General features: G+C 42.5%; 1 protein-coding gene across 1 annotated transcript; it reads right to left on the reverse strand.

Annotated features, from left to right (window-relative positions):
- Positions 1-2876: 2876 nt before the first annotated feature.
- VKORC1L1 (vitamin K epoxide reductase complex subunit 1L1) lies at positions 2877-15681 on the reverse strand. Its single transcript, XM_086475103.1, has 3 exons — positions 15488-15681; positions 3829-3938; positions 2877-3122 (listed from the first exon to the last, which is right to left on the reverse strand). The coding sequence occupies exons 1-3, from the start codon at positions 15679-15681 to the stop codon at positions 2896-2898; spliced, it is 531 nt and encodes a 176-aa protein (XP_086331229.1). The 3' UTR covers positions 2877-2895.
- Between the last annotated feature and the right edge of the window lie 197 nt (positions 15682-15878).

Genomic DNA, 15878 nt, shown 5'->3' on the forward strand with positions numbered 1-15878 from the left:
ATTTGCCACGACGTTTGTTTTGGCTGGGGGCTGGCAGGGGGGCAGCTGCATGAAGCGCTCGTCCGATTTCTATCACATTCCTCATTGTAACCTGAGCCATTTTACTGGAAGAAATATGCTGTTTCTATCATTGGGAGCAACGAGGAAAGAGTCAACGAACTGGAAGCAAAGAGGTCCAAATTTCTACTGCTAATATTATTTTGCCCTTTATTCAGGCCAACTGCATTTCTGAAGCACAAGAGAGAAAGTAGGAAAGTTAGGGCCATTTCTAGCAAATCACTTCCAGTAAAAAGTAACTGCAAGAAAAGCACACAAGACAAGAGAGTTCACAATTAAGGATCGGATTTGCAAGTTCGTGCACAAAGTGTAGCTGCAAATTCTTCCAGAGACCAAACTCAATTTCCATTTGATCCCTATGTGCATACAAACAAGGACTGCAGACACGACTGCCGAAAATCTGGCCCTAAACAATTTTACTAAACAAACTGAATTAACAGACTATGCCCACACAGACAAGCACAAGACACAGTGAAGTTAGTCAACACCTAGACTTTCAGCTGATGGGGCTTTTTTCCTTTTTTTTTTCCTGGTGTGCACTACACCCCGAAATTGGACCAAGTAAATCGTTGATCATACTGTCTCCATTGCTGCTTGTTCTGAGGTATTAGCACTGCGACTAATCATTTCAGGCAGCACGTGTTCACCTCTTCCTTGGATGAAAAAGATGCCTTAGTGTAGATCACAGGAATGCATCAAAATAAATCTATACAACACATTAAACAGTGATATTGCCTCAAAGCTTGTAAGAGAGCAAAGTAAAGCCTCGAGGGACCAGTTTAACATCGTTCACTCCCCTCATATCAAAGTTCAAGGCATTTGAGAGACAGAACTAAACATCAAGACAAGCTTTAACTATACTCTGGTCAATACAAAATGCATTTAATTAATTGTTGTCTAAAACTGTTAGACAAGAGGGACAAGTAATTTAGTGTTACATGCAACAGATGTTACTCATACCACAGAACTCTATACATAAAAGCAGTTTCCACCTCCATCCTTGATACAAACCAGAAAATTACTTCAGTAGTAATTTAAATACTATTTTGTGAATTCAGTTTAAAAATTCTATTTTCTCTACAGAACACTGCATGTTTCACAGTCAAGTTCATCCTCAACAACTTAGTGTTTATAATCCATTTAGCCATACAACATAAGCGTGTCTCTGACATTCACGTTGAAGAAAAAAATCCTAAAATTAAACTAATTCTTTAAATAAATGGGTACGCAGTTGGAATCCTTCATCTTTAGAAGCTGACAAGGGCAAAAACGCAGCACAGCACCAACTACAGAAAGTAGCTGAACCTACATGTTTTGGTGTCACAGAGCTGGAACACAAATATTTCACTTTTCCAAATCGCATCATCAACCTTCTATCACATCAATTTAACTGAACCAACATTGCTACCACTTCTCAGTCTAAAAACTAAAATAGATCTCTTAATACTCTTCTATCCCCAGCAACTTTGCTGGGAATTTTGTTTGTTTGTTCATTTGTAAAGCAAGGACACTTCTGCCTGCCAAGTTCACCACGAAGTATTTGGTTTAGGATTTTAAGACAGAAGGCACTTGTAACATTCAGCCTTAGAACACTGAGCGCAGAAACAACATTTACAATTTTGTTCCTTTGTTCAAATCCGTGGTTTAATTTTTTTCCAATTAGTTCTTAGAAAGAGCAATGATAGCACTGTATCACATTTCATTTTCAGGAGCACATTTACTTACTTATCCCACTAAACAGGTCGCCCTTCCAAGGGATCTTATATGTGTGTCAGGCCTAAAGTTCATTTCCCAATATAGCACAAACCAAAGATCCTGACGGAGATCAATTAAGGAACTGCTGCTTCAGTGCACTACTTGGTTATCCCCTCGGTCCGTGCTTTCCTCCGCCAATCGCAATTCTATCCCGCAGCACTGACAGCACATCAGACATCAGGAACACTGCCTGGCTGACCGCAGTTTAAAAATGGAACAGCTCTGCATGGAAATTAAGTCCTTTCAAAGGCCACTCTTGATACATCAACCCCTAATCTGCATACAATATCCCAGTGGCAGCTTTCTATTGACCACATTAAGCTATTTTCATTCCTTACAGGAATTAATGAAGTTGTGGTTTAATGAACATACTTCGGGTTTCAGCTTTAATTCCATTTTTGTTACTGGAGACCAAAGAAAAAAACAGAACTGGAACAAAACTCAACCATCATCCTTGTGATAGCACTAGCAGTGAGTGCAGCAACACGGTGTTCTCTATAGAGGTCACTCCTTCCATCACCAGACTATTAGCTGAGCACTCTGACAGCTCCTAGGCTAACAAACCCGATTGTACAGTGAGTTCTCCAGGGATGGAACCAATTTTTCTAATCTTATTTACAGCGTAAGTCCTAGTCAAATCTAAGTCCATCAGCTAAAAAAAAAAAAGTAATACACATACTGTAAACATGGCAACATTAAATATGGGAATGCTAGTCTAGAATATTTAATGTCATGATCTCATCTTGTTATACCTGACTTTATGTACAGGATATTTTATAGCAAGTGTTACCTCTTCACAAGTGGAGGGGGAAGAGCGAGAGACTAGGTTTTGCTGTGGCTAAAACTCCTTCAAAGTAAAGTTAAAGCTTGTCTTTGATTGCATTAGAGCTTTCTTTCATAACCACATTTAAATTGAAGATTAGCACAAAAAATTATCTAGGGCCCCTTCAAATTTATAATTAAAAATTCAGTTATGATTCTTGGGGAAAGTGTCTGATATGGAGAATAAAAAAATTACTGCAAAATAAACTTAATGGTTTATTAATGGTTCTTCAGACTGTCAGTCAAAAGTTCAAACAGGCGTTACTCCTGTTTGGGTTGGAGTTGCCGTTTCCAGGCCTCGTTCAAATAAACTAGTCGTTTGTAGTTGATGATAAAGAGAATGAAGTTCAGCAAATATGTGACGACGCAGACAATGCAAAATTCCTTCAGCACGAAGTACAGAATGTATGCCAAGTACAATGACCCTACTACAGACACTATGGAGGATGTCATGAGGATTAGAGCTGCTACTGCACTTGCTGTCATACCTGCAACAAGAGAGAGAAAGTTACTACCGCCGCTCTCGTTCCCGCCTTCCACACAAAGCAAAAAGCCTAAGCACTCTAAGTCGACCCAAAGGCTACTCAGCAAGTCTGTATTATATAAAAGTCTGTTTAAAATACCACGAGTTCAAGATGGCTGACAAATCACTATTTGGAGAGGAGCTCCTAGGTTCTGTACGACAGTCCTTTGACAAGAAGTATGTGCAGTATTTACCATCTTCTGTATTCCTGAGTTATGGGAAAGTTACAGGTTGGTCAAGTTATGTCTATCAATATTAACAGCTTTATAGCAGACTACGTAGTTACAAAGAAATATGTATACAGTACATTTCAGGCACTTTTCCCCCTGCTATCTCTATTGCTCTTGCAAAACTTGTAAATGCCATTTTTATTTTCTCTCTTTTCTGCTGTGCAATCCAACGCTAAATACTTTTAAGTGAAAAATACCAGTGCAGCAACTGTCTTGACACTTATATTATTAATAGCATAGCAGGAGAAAATGCAATTGCTCTTATCAGTTGGGTTTTAAGCCCTTTAGACAGCTCTATCATTAGACTGGTGCTAAAAAAACAGAGAAAAATCATACGCATTTATCTGGTCTCTTGCAGATTGTGCAATGTATAATGCATTCCTCTCTCATCACCATAGACCTGTTATATACTTTAGGCTCTAAAAATCAATTAATACTTACCAAGCAGCATCTGTAGTATATAAAACACAAGTCCAAAAACACTGTTTGACTGATTCATTGCACTGTCCTTTCCAAAGATGGAACCCAACAGACCGAATCCTCGACCCCATCTGTAAAACAGTGAAACTAATTAACTTGTATTTGGGCACCTATTGCTTCACATTAGTATTTTAAATTCAGCCCTGTTGGGGGAAAAAAAAACCCACCAAACCAAAACATATATTCTGACATGACCACTGCAGCCCTATATGAAGTTCAGCGTTATCTTGGAAAACCAAGCAGCTTGCAGCAGGGGGTGCACGAGGTACAACCCTATCCCACATGGTGCTGATTAAAGTTACTTGACACACCAGAAACCACCAAGTTCACACAGCTGCCACTTCACCCAGCACCACGCCTGCTTCCTAGGGCTGGAGTTTAGGGCTCTCTTGTCAAACAAACCCTTCCCTCCTCCCACGGCAGCTTTAGCAGTTCTCTCACCACAGTAAGCCGGACACATGCTCGCGCCACAGCTGAGGGAAAATGGCACCACTTGGTAACTGGTTGTTACCAGCTCTGCCAGCACTTACCCACTGGCATCAGAACAAGCAAATCAGAACATATGTTTGCGCTTCAGCTGCTCCCAATCAGTCTAACACCTTCGGAGGAACCCAAATCTGCCAAGCAGACGAGCTGGGGATGGTACCCTAACAAGATTCACAGGCCTCTTCTAGAGCCCTCGCACAGCAGGACGTTCGGAACTAACACCTGCACCACAAAGCGACTTTCATCTTTTCAGTGATAAGGCAGAAAGTGGCACAAGCCCTACAAAACTGGTGCTGCAATAAGGGGAATAAAAGATTAAATTAACAAATGTATTTGTGCTAAAGACCATTGATTTGATGCCCTAAGGCAGGTCACGCCATCAGTTGAAAAGCAAAGTTGGGGACCGTATTCATTAGTGTCACTTGAAAATATGAAGAGAATTAACACCACTTCAACAGGCACCTTAATTCACTTACAAGAGAACATTAGGATATCCGCCAGCACGTCTTTGGAGCATCAAGTCAAGCATTACACAAATGCCAGGCTACGGTCACGTTACCAGGTTAACTGTCACCCAACTACGTAAAAAAAGTGCAATTCCTCACTGCAGCAGAAAACACGAGTGTGCCACATTCACACCAACAGAAGTGCAGTTTCTGAAGAGCTTGTTGTACTAGAGGCAACGGTTCCCCTACACTAAGACACAGCATAGGTTTGCTCTCTGCACGCTACACGAACACTGCTGATACTTCACCACACGTCGGGGACCAGTCAAAGGCTACCACCACATTACAAGCCGTTTCCTCACACCAAAAAGGTTCCAGGATAAGTACAATTTAATACCGTCTCCAAAATACTTCGTAATCTCACAGCCATTTGGGTAATATTTTCAAAACATATTCAAATTAATGATTTTAATTCAAACTGTCTGCAATTAACTATAGTGCTTGTCTCCCCAAGGAACCAATTCCTAGAAAGCATGTTTACGGCATAAACAGTAAAAAACCCAAAGATACTTTCAACTAGTTTGGTCTCAAATCTTGTATGAAATGACTGAAGTGAAACTTAGGTGCAAATACAAAGCTTCAAGCAGGAGAAAAGACCGACACTTGCTTGACCACAGGGACGATGCCTCGCGTCCCAGAGCTGCGAAGGGTCGGAATGCCACAAAGGTAATTGCTGGGAGGAGCAGAGCCACGCCGCCTCGCTCCCTGCTGTCACCCCAGCGTGAGTTTCGGGCTACGCAAACGGTGGGGGACGAGGCTGGTGACATCTCCTCCCTGCAGCACGTGACAGCAGTCAGTCCCAGTCAGCATGCAGGGTAGTCTGGAGGAGAAGGAGCATCAAGGATGGACCCCAAAGATCTGGGAAAGCAGGTGCAGAGATGCGAGTGCAGCACCGCACAGCTAAGGGAGCCACGCTTCTGAGGGTGGGATTTCAAAAAAGACCAGCAATAATACATAAGCAAACATTATAAAGAAATACTGCAAGTTCCAAAGAATCTCAGCTATGACGAGACTTTCCTCCCACACACTGATTGTTATCTGGTTTTTAAGGGAGAACTGTTTATTTTTTAGCCTTACTTCGATAAGATGGTCACAGCACATGTAACAATTGTTTCATGTCGTCCAGCTACCAAACGCAGTATTAAAGAGCAACACAACCATATTAAAGGTATCATCATTTTGTATTTCACAGTCTATTTCTATTTTTCTGTACTACAACATTTACAGATGCTTCAGCTTACTATCCACAGATGCAATTTACTGTGCTGGTCTCCAAATGAGAATTCTTTGTAGGGTGACACTGAACTCCATCTGAACACACTCACGCTTTCCTTACTGAGAGCCTAAGCAGCGTAACTCAAAGCATGCCTAAGTCTGTGGTTCAACGTTAGCCTAGCTCAAAGTAACCGCAGGACGCTGAATTCCTACCTTCTCCCTGCCCCGCCTGCATGCTCTCACTTCTTCTGATGCTCACGAGATCCTGTTGTGTTTGAGAGCAAACTCAAGCCTCAAACATCAGAAACTTTAGACAACAGAATCCGACCCTACAGTTATTCTGCAAGTGAATAAAATGTTGCTAAATGGTAAGATAACGAGTTCAAGCCCTTCCTGACAGTCAGTGGTCCCAAGTGATCCGTTCGTAGCTGCAAGAAGGTCAGAGCATGGTGAAAGCTTTTCCACGTGCCACAGTTCATTAAGTATCTGGTTGGCCTTGCAGCAGCTGAGGACATCAAGTATTACATTTCAGTCCATGGAGCACAGCGCTAATCTCACCTCTTATTCCACACACTTCAAGACAGCTAAAAAGCCTGTAGTTCAAGACGAAACACTTTTTTTCTAGCCTTATAAGGTTTGAAGTGTGAGAAGCTTTCTGCATCAAACTGAAAAGCAAAATATTTAGACTGCATGTTTCTATTTCCATCTCATCTCTCTACTGAAGAGGCTAAATCATCTCCTAATTCTATCAAGGAGGTCCCCAAACCCACTAAAATGCACAACGAGCCAAGTACTTTTGCAAGCAACTGGAGGAAGATTACTATGACAATCTTCCTTCTCACACCGAAATCATGTAAATCACACCTGAGTTACAACAACTTTGAAAGTCTAAAAACATATGGCAAAGAAACAACAAGAAGAAAGATTGCAGTCCTAACAAGAAACCCCAAGAAGTCAGTCATCAGTAAAAAGGACCATAAACTGCTCAGAAGTTCTTGACATAACTTGCCTGTCTGATACAGACTATAATTTACAAGACTATTGTTAACTCGGACCAACTTTGTTCCGGTACTGACTTGTGGCTCCTCATCAGCAGTCAAGTGTTCTGTTGCGAAAATCATGCTGAAGTCACCCTGCGTGATTCAGAGCGCTATGACAAACACACGTGGCAAACCTACTTTTGCCACACCCGAGTTACACTCCTATAAATAAAGGCAATCTGAACTAAGTTCAAGGAAGTTTTAAAATAAATCTTTAAGACATCTTCCTGTATGTTTCAAGTAACACAAATTCCCTCTCTGTTCAAGATGACAGCCTGCTTCACTTCTCACCTGCAGGTACAACTTGAAATGTTCTTTTAAAAGTTTTCGGAATAGTGATTCAAGAAATCCAAGACTAAGCGTTTAGAACTGTTCCTGCAGTCTCCCAACATCTAAAATTGAACACTACAGTGACTTTTAGTCCAATGTGCATTTCCTTTTATCAAAGGGAGGTCTTGAAAATTACTATCCACCCTCTGAACAGTGTCCCTTGTGGCGTTTTGAAGTTTACAGCAGTATTTGCGTGCATTGACACTTCTTCACAGGAAGACAAGAACAGAGGTAATTGAGCCACAAGTGACGTAACTCCAATAAAATATTATGCTGTTAATCATTACCTCTTTTGCAAAATTACAAACATCCTCTATGTCCAGAGCAGCGTAGTAGGGGAATTCACTTTAACTCTAAACATTTTACTGTGATTTCGCAGAGACACCACTGGCAGAAAGGCGACCAAGAGAACCTCATGCAGCGCTCCAGTATCTCAGTTGTTTCAAAAGACAAGTAAAAAACCCCAATGTTTAACAAGTTATCAGTATTAGTTCAAAAAGCAACAGAATTCCAAGCCTGCCAAACACAGCAAGTCAAACAAACAAACAAACAGTATGTATTTAACCAGGAGTCAGATTATTATCTCATTCACTCTCTGTAAGGGAGTTTTTTTTCTAACCGAGCACCCACTCCAATTCTGACAGTTACCTGCAGGAGATGTTTTTAAGGGCTTTGACAAAGAGATAATTCCCCAAGATGCTCTCCTTGACCTCAATTATCACTAAGAATCAGCTTAAACTACTGAACTGGGGTTTCACCTGCACCAACATGCTCAGCAGCCTACCGTGAAGCCTTCCTGAATGTACCCAGCTGCTTTCTGAACACATACTTCTGACCTCCCCAGCAGCCGCCAGTGAAGAATGCCAGAATCACATCACCTCAATTTCACTTGGCGATCCTTAGTCCTCGTGTCAAGAAAAGAACTAACTACTGTACATCCATTTTAACATGAAAACAACCTGACTAGATCAGGTCAAGTCCAGCCAGCTTCGGTACCGCGTCCCCGACATCAGCGAGCAGCAGATGCCTCGAATGAAGCACACGTACTTCTCCGTTCACATTCTAGTTGAAAATTCTATCAAATCCTTCAGGAGGCCACGTTATGAAACGGCAAGTACAATTCCAAATACAAGAAGACTCTGCATTTGTGCAACAGCAGGTCTTCCAACACATTCCTCTCTCTCCATTTTTAGGTTTGCTGCAATGAAAAGGGCAAACAATAATAAAGATATTTTCAGAGAATTGTAAGTAAAGAACTCAAGTTTTGTCTTCTAAGTAGTAGCAGATTAAAGCTGTTCATTTCAGGATGATTTTTCATCCCGTAAGCATTATTTTGTTATCAACAGCAAGCACCACTTCCCACTTTATAACCCTGAGGAAACAATAAATATAATTTTCTAAAAAAACAAACAAACAAACAAACTTACACTTGACAAGTGATGGGCGCATTTCCTTAACTGTCACCCTTCTCCTGAGGTAAGTTACGGTACAGAACAGAGGTTCTCGGAAGGGCAGCAAAGCTGGCCTGTGCTCACCCATCACCTTCAGTGAAAAGCCCGCTGGTGTTAAACCACGACAATCACATAAAGGATCTGGAGCATGTTAACACTTAGCAACGTTAAGAAACTTTAGTTTGCAGCTTCTTTACAGCTTCACTAGAGGGTTTTGGATTAAACCTAGCTCACAGTTACAAGTTCGCTTTGGCCGCTCTAACAGCTTTTTAAAAAAATTACGTAAAAGCCTTCAATTAGAATCCATGAGAAAAGAGATTAAAAAAAATCCCCATTTGTAAATTCACCAACAGTGCTCAAAAATTTCAATACGCTTAATTTCGTGTTTAAATCCATTAGCAGCATTTACCATAAACAAATGAAATGTTTTGTATACCCTCCAGCTCTACCGCAGAAAAGTCCTAAAAAAATCTCAGTCTCTAGATCAGCAAAATCTCAAGCAGACAGTGATTAATTATTTTAGAGCAGTCTTTATAGAAGCACTGGTTATTCAATCTACAAGCCACCAGCATTGTACTCTTTCTACATAATCTCTCCTATTAAGCTATCACAAATGAAGCCCGAATTTGAACTATAGGCACTTTGTTAAATTTTCTTTGCATGAGGCAAAATAATTCTCAGCCCTCCTGCAAATTCCAGTCACGCTAGAAAAAGATATTTATGAAAAGCAAAAAATACATGTGTTTGTGTATACACTGCAAGGTTGAAAAACCCCAAACGACTCACATAGCTAGGGTACTGCTGTGTTTTATAGGAGACATGCCTCAGCCACCACGTATTGCATCAGTCTGAAGTATTAAGTCACCAATTTTCCGTTTAAAAAGAGAAGACAAAAATTGCTTGAACCATCAGCTGCTGCTGCTTCAGGAGCAACTTGCTTTAAAACTAACGAATCTGGTTTTCTACAAGTGCTCCTGAAACACCTTCCTTCCCCAGTACGTGGAGTAACCTCCAGCTCTGCACCCTGCCTCCCCAGTCAAGCCCATTATCCACCAGCTCTGTCCGAGTCCTGTTTGCACAGGAGCTGCCTGCCTGGCAGACCAAACGGGACAGATAACCTCAGCTCACATGGCAGGCTTTTTTTGCTTCAGAGGTATTACTTTGAGTCTCTCCTCTCCCCTTTGGCACTGAATCTGTTTCTATAAAACTTCCCTTTGTACCCTTCTTTAAATTTTGCCATTGAAAAAATAAAAAATAAATTATTAATACAGAACACAAAGGCAAAATCTTCTCTAGAAACCAGGCTAAAAAAGCAGACTAACACAACCTATCTCGGCCTCAAGCTGTTTGCACTTTCTTGGCTCAGTATCCTTAGCTGTAAGACGTGTATCACACTCATCCAGCCACAGCGACGCCAATTCACCATCATCTGGAACCTGCAGCGGCGAAGTGCCTGATGTACTAGATGGGTGCTGGCTAGGCGGGTGTTCCCCTGCCCAATAAGCAAACTAGAGATCATCAAACCTTCCCCCAGACAGCAAGAACAGTGAATCCTTCCTGCAGAACAACCGAGGAAGCACCATTACACCTGCTAGCTAACAATCTGCAGACCTCAGAAATAACAGCCCATTTCAAATTACAGACAGATTACAGCCCAGTCTCAGGAGGCAACGCTTTCTTGTAAACTATTTCAGTAGCCCAAGAACCACAAATGTGATTCCTTTGAATGACCACCAGCTGTCCCACACACTGCCCTCCAGCAGTTTAATCAAACTTCTGGTTTTTTCTATAGGGAATCAAAGATGCCTAACAAAAACACTAACACTTGGCTCAGGTTAAGGAAATTCCTGACTAGCAAAGACTTGCAAAAGCAGTAAAATTTTTTAAAAAGCACATGGGCCTCATTTGCCTACGCTGGTTCACAAGGAGGGACTAAATAAGCTTCCCCTTCTATACCACCTGCATAAAGCTACCTTCACTTCTCACCTTACATCAGGCACTACCAATCGCAGCTGCCAACCTCAAACATACCTGAACACCTGCTGGCAATACAAAGTTATGCTGGGACATGAGGAACTTGCCATTAATATGAAAGATAACTGCTATATCATGTTGTTAGCCTGGAAACAAGCAAACTTGACAGACATCAAGTTTACAGGAACTGCTCCACAACAGAACTGAATGGGAACCTGCAATATGAAGACCAGGTTAGGGAGGAGGTCAGAGGAGTTTTCTTCCATGTCCCATTTCTTTAGATAATGGGGTTGTTCTTGTCAACTTGATCTCTGTTTCAGTCTGCACTCTATAAAGATACACCAGAACAACAGTTCTGGCAAGGTGTGCTTCACTGAAAACCCAGCACTGGTCCAAGTTTTAACTGCAACATCTTATGGCACAACTGCACACCTGCTCTGCAGAGGAGTAACTTACACCAGCGTAATTATAGTCACACAGCACAGCGCTGAACTACGGTGTCACAAGACTGAGAAATTCAAACGTAACATTTACACAGGTCTAAATTCACCGCTTAAAACAATTTAGGAAGATGAGCAGAACAATACAGTAATACTACAGATGTCACAGGCTTGGCAAATCCAGTAGAACAACTGCATGTCTGCACAGATCTGTCCACAACACACACAATTTTTCAGATATGAATTTTCTAGAACCACCAGATGACGACTTCGATGCACCCACTAGCAGACACACGTGTTTCAGAACAGGCCGAGTGGCTCAAATACAAGCTGACAAACCTTGCACATTAGCACCAAGTTCAGAACAGGGAACCCCTAAAACACGTCATCTATCAAATTATACCTAGAAGAATACCAAGTCTTAAAATCCTATCTTGACTCCAGACCTTCTTCAGTAAGTCAGCTAAAGATGTTAACCTAGATCGATACTATTTCCAAATCTCTTCACTTACGCAGTTGGCCAAAAGGTACAGATATTGCTAAAGACATACAGCCACGTGTGCCCTTTGGTCATTCATGCCACCTCTCAATTCTGTATTAAAAGTTGTTACAGCATTAACACGTCAGACTACAAAACTTCCTTCAAAAAGAGCCACGCACTAATCTGCTCTGCAGAAACCTTAAATTAATAAGTCAGAAAGTAAAAACCTATCAGAAGACCCAAAAGTCTCCCAGAGCACGCAAAAGAACAGAGCAAAAAGCTCTGGGTCTCTGCATTACCACTTAAACATCACATTTTATTTCAAGCCATAACACTATCCATATGATTTCAAACTTGTCTATTAGTTTAATTCCCGCTGTGAAACTATAACAACAGCAAATCCAAAAAGATTTTTCTGGAACTGCTATTAGCCCATTTCATTAAAAACAAAGCCACTCTTGCTACTTTATTATTCTCAAATATAAGAGAGCATTTCACTTAAAACACCTAAAGCAATTGCCAATTGAAAACATTTGGTATTCCCCTAACACCTTCCCTTATTTCTTCTGTGAAAGTGACAGTGGTCATTACACAGCCCTCAGCTGTTTCTCCCTTCTAAACCATTTCGTGAACTTTCACCATGATAAAAGTTTGAAAAAATGCTGACCACTAATATTTTGAATAAGGGATACTAGGAAGAGCTCTCTCCAGCAATGTTCTGGATGAGTCAGACCCTGATATAAGATTTTTCCATGCTCCTCCCTCTGCACACTGGTAATCATCACAACATTTCTGTTCTCATTGTTGTGCCAATAACAGATTTGGCTTAAAAGCAGGACTTGGAAACACTAACTGCTTATTAGTAAAAAAAAATCCTCCCCAAAGACAGGAACTTGGTTCCAAAGTAACTCAGTTCAGGGAAGACTACACCGATTTATTCTAATTATTATACAGTTAAAATTAATCCCAACACCACGATTTGCTTTTTAGAGTTCAGTTCACTGCTAGAGTCAACACTTGAAATGGTAAGATCATTACATTCCAAGTTCCACTAGTAAATCTAGCTTAAATAAACACAAACAAACACTAGAAGCCTGTAAAAGCCACAAAGTACAAGTTTGTCATCCATCTAACTCTGCAGAGTTAACCCTGCTAATCAGCTAATCAAAGAATTTGTGATTGCCAGTGTAGTGAGAAAAGAAACAGTTCAAAGTTAAATCTGCATTACATGTGAAAATGCTGGAACCCATATTTGAAACTCTGCTCTCTCGGTGAAACCTGAATAGTAGTTAAGAGTCCCTTTTAGAAATCAAGTTTCAGGGAAACTTTGGTGGCATGTGATAGGAACAAGGAATATTCAGTGGACAGAGGGAGAGAGAATGACTGATGGACAGGGAGCTGTGGCAATACAGAAAATAAGATCAATTTCTTTCAATATTTTTCTTCCTTCAAAGTTCAATAGCTTGCCCTGTTGCCTTAGTTTTGAAGCAATACTCCTTTTTCGTCTGTGTCCAGTACAGTGCTGAAAGCACATTCTTCTCCAAATATGGTTTGACTGAACAGACCTTGCACACTCTTTTTTCCACAAACCCCTTTTACCACCTGCTCTAATTACCACGAGCTATCCTGACATTTGCAACAGTTCAGTCTTTAAGCGTGACCCTCCCAGCAACTGCTAGTGAGATGCGAGTTGATTTTATCCCTAATTGTTCATGTCATTGCACAGGATCCCTGCAGTAAAGTATTTACAGGTCTTACCATGACCTACTCAACGTTTCAGCTGCAGCATTACTAATGAACACTATAATTACCAAGCGTTATTCCACAATTAGAAATCCTTAAAGATATAACCGGAATTATTTTACCTCTTCAAAACATTTAGTAAACAGGCATTAAAACTATTACTTCAGATTCCCTGTCTCAATAGCAGCATTTGCAATAACAACAAAAAGGCAACGAAGGACCAATTCTATACAAGAACAGACTATGGAGGCTACTTAGGTGCTTAAATCCCTGTTATTCTCTTCTTACCTCTACAGTTGTGGTAAAATTTAATACTCACACAGTTTAATCTCAGTAGCCTATACACAATTTTAATTTATAAGTTTTAGTTATCTGGCAAACTTATAGAAGACTTCTTCCTGTTCAGATTGAAACTTCTCATTTCAGGACACTTCTCAAGTAGAGACATGAACAAGCACCTTTACAAACTAAAGATTACCTGATGACAGGCAGAAAAGCAGAGTTAAAGCCCTCATTCAATCACAAGAGTCTCCTTTCAGACATCCAGAGATACACGCCTCTCGGATACATAACACCATCCCACTTCTGTCACCACCAAAGTGGTTTTAAGAATAACAGTTCCCTACACGTTGTGCCCAAACAATTTAAGCCGCTTCCACCTTGGCAGAGCACAGGCATATTTTCCCTTGCTGGCTTGTGATAATACAGCAAGAACCTTTACAAAAACTGTGACAGCTTTTATGCAGGTTACACTGTGAGAGAAAAAAATAAATCTCAAGTACTCATTCAGCTGAAAGCACCAACACAATTATAACAAAATTCTCATTAAAAAAAAAGGAAGCATTTAACACATACATTTGATGAACTGAACCAAACCCCTCCCCTTCCCAGCTCCTCACTTGTGGATACCTCTGCAGATGTCTATAGATACACGCACACATATATATGCACAGAGCAGTTTTGAGATTGATGGACAAATCACCCTATTTCTTTAGTTTAAATACTTGAGAACATGCTTCTAGGAGTTTTTTAGCCAAATTACACCCAAAAGTATTTCCTGTAGCATATTTATACTGGTAGCACTTGTAACTAAACAGCAGGTTAAGTCTTTTCATTATCATAATTCAATCAAGTAGCTCCCTGACAACAAGTCACGCTAGCAGCATATTAAAATTTATACGTCGACACTCCTAACAGAAATGAGAACCATTAGCCTTTAGAAAACAGCTGCTAAAATAATTACTGACAGGAAACCTGTAAAACAAATCAAGATTTAGACCGGGCTTTTGCTGCGGAGGCATACGAACCCTTGCAAATTAAGCACTTCCTCTGTAGCGTGAATCCTCTGTGCTGCCAGGTAACGTTATAATGAAAAAAGCAAATCAGATACTCCAATTAAAACAACCCAAAGCCAATCATCCATAATTGTACATGTTTATGTTGGCCTCAGCCACTAGTCACACCTACACCATTTCACTATACACGCATTTGCCACCGAAACGCCCGTCGCTCTAGCTAATTGTCATTGATTACAACACAGAAATTGCGGGTGCCTCACCCTCCAGCCCGTAGCGATCCCGAAAAAAAAAGCCGTTCCCACACCAGCCCTCCAACGAAGGGGCTGCTACACCGTGAGCCCTGACACCCCCCTCCTCGGCCTGCCCGCCCCGTGGCCCCCAGCACAGGCCCGGCTGCCCAGCCCCCTCTGTGCCCCAGGCCAGACGGCCCCGGGACGAGCCCCGGCCCGCAGCCGCTGGCTCCCGCCGCCCGCCCGCTCGGCCAAGCCCTCCCGCCGCCGCCTCCCCCCCCTCAGAGAGCCGGCCCTGACCCCCAGCAGCCCCCGCCTTCGCCCCCGAGGCACCGGAGGCAGCGGCCCCGCCGTTCCCGGTACTCCCAGCCCCTTTCTCCCCACGGCGGCCTGAGGCGGCGGCGGCGGGTCCCGTCCCCGCCTCACCTGGAGATGATGGCGGCGGAGCAGCGGACCCGCTCGCTGAGGTCGCACAGGGCCTGGTAGTGGAGGTCGCGGCCCTTCTCCCGCTCCAGGTGGCAGGCGTAGAGGGAGAGCAGGATGCCGGCCGCGCACACCACGGAGCGGGCCACCCGCTCCCAGCGCGGCACCGACACTCGCAGCAGGACGGGCGCCGCCATCTTACCCCCTCCCTCCGCCTCAGCCCGCGACGCGCGCCCGGCGCCAACAAGCCGCGCACGCGCCCCCACACCCCATTGGCTCGCAGGGCGGGCGCGCCCCTCTCGCCCCGCCCCGCCGACCGCGCCGGACGTGGCGCTCCGCGACGACGTCACATCAGGTGGTGAGAACGCCGCCTGGCGGCCGTCAGGTGGGACTG

This window comes from Leptosomus discolor, chromosome 18 (genome assembly GCF_034619465.1).
Source record: "Leptosomus discolor isolate bLepDis1 chromosome 18, bLepDis1.hap2, whole genome shotgun sequence".
Classification (NCBI taxonomy): Eukaryota; Metazoa; Chordata; class Aves; order Leptosomiformes; family Leptosomidae; genus Leptosomus; species Leptosomus discolor.

What these genes read in the sequence shown, in the direction of transcription:
- VKORC1L1 (XM_086475103.1), bottom strand. Translation starts at nt 15,681, where the DNA reads ATGGCGGCGCCCGTCCTGCTGCGAGTGTCGGTGCCGCGCTGGGAGCGG. An exon ending in TCCGCCGCCATCATCTCCAG is followed by an intron (nt 3,939 to 15,487) that starts GTGAGGCGGGGA and finishes ACTGTTTTACAG; the next exon opens with ATGGGGTCGAGGATTCGGTC. An exon ending in TATACTACAGATGCTGCTTG is followed by an intron (nt 3,123 to 3,828) that starts GTAAGTATTAAT and finishes CTCTTGTTGCAG; the next exon opens with GTATGACAGCAAGTGCAGTA.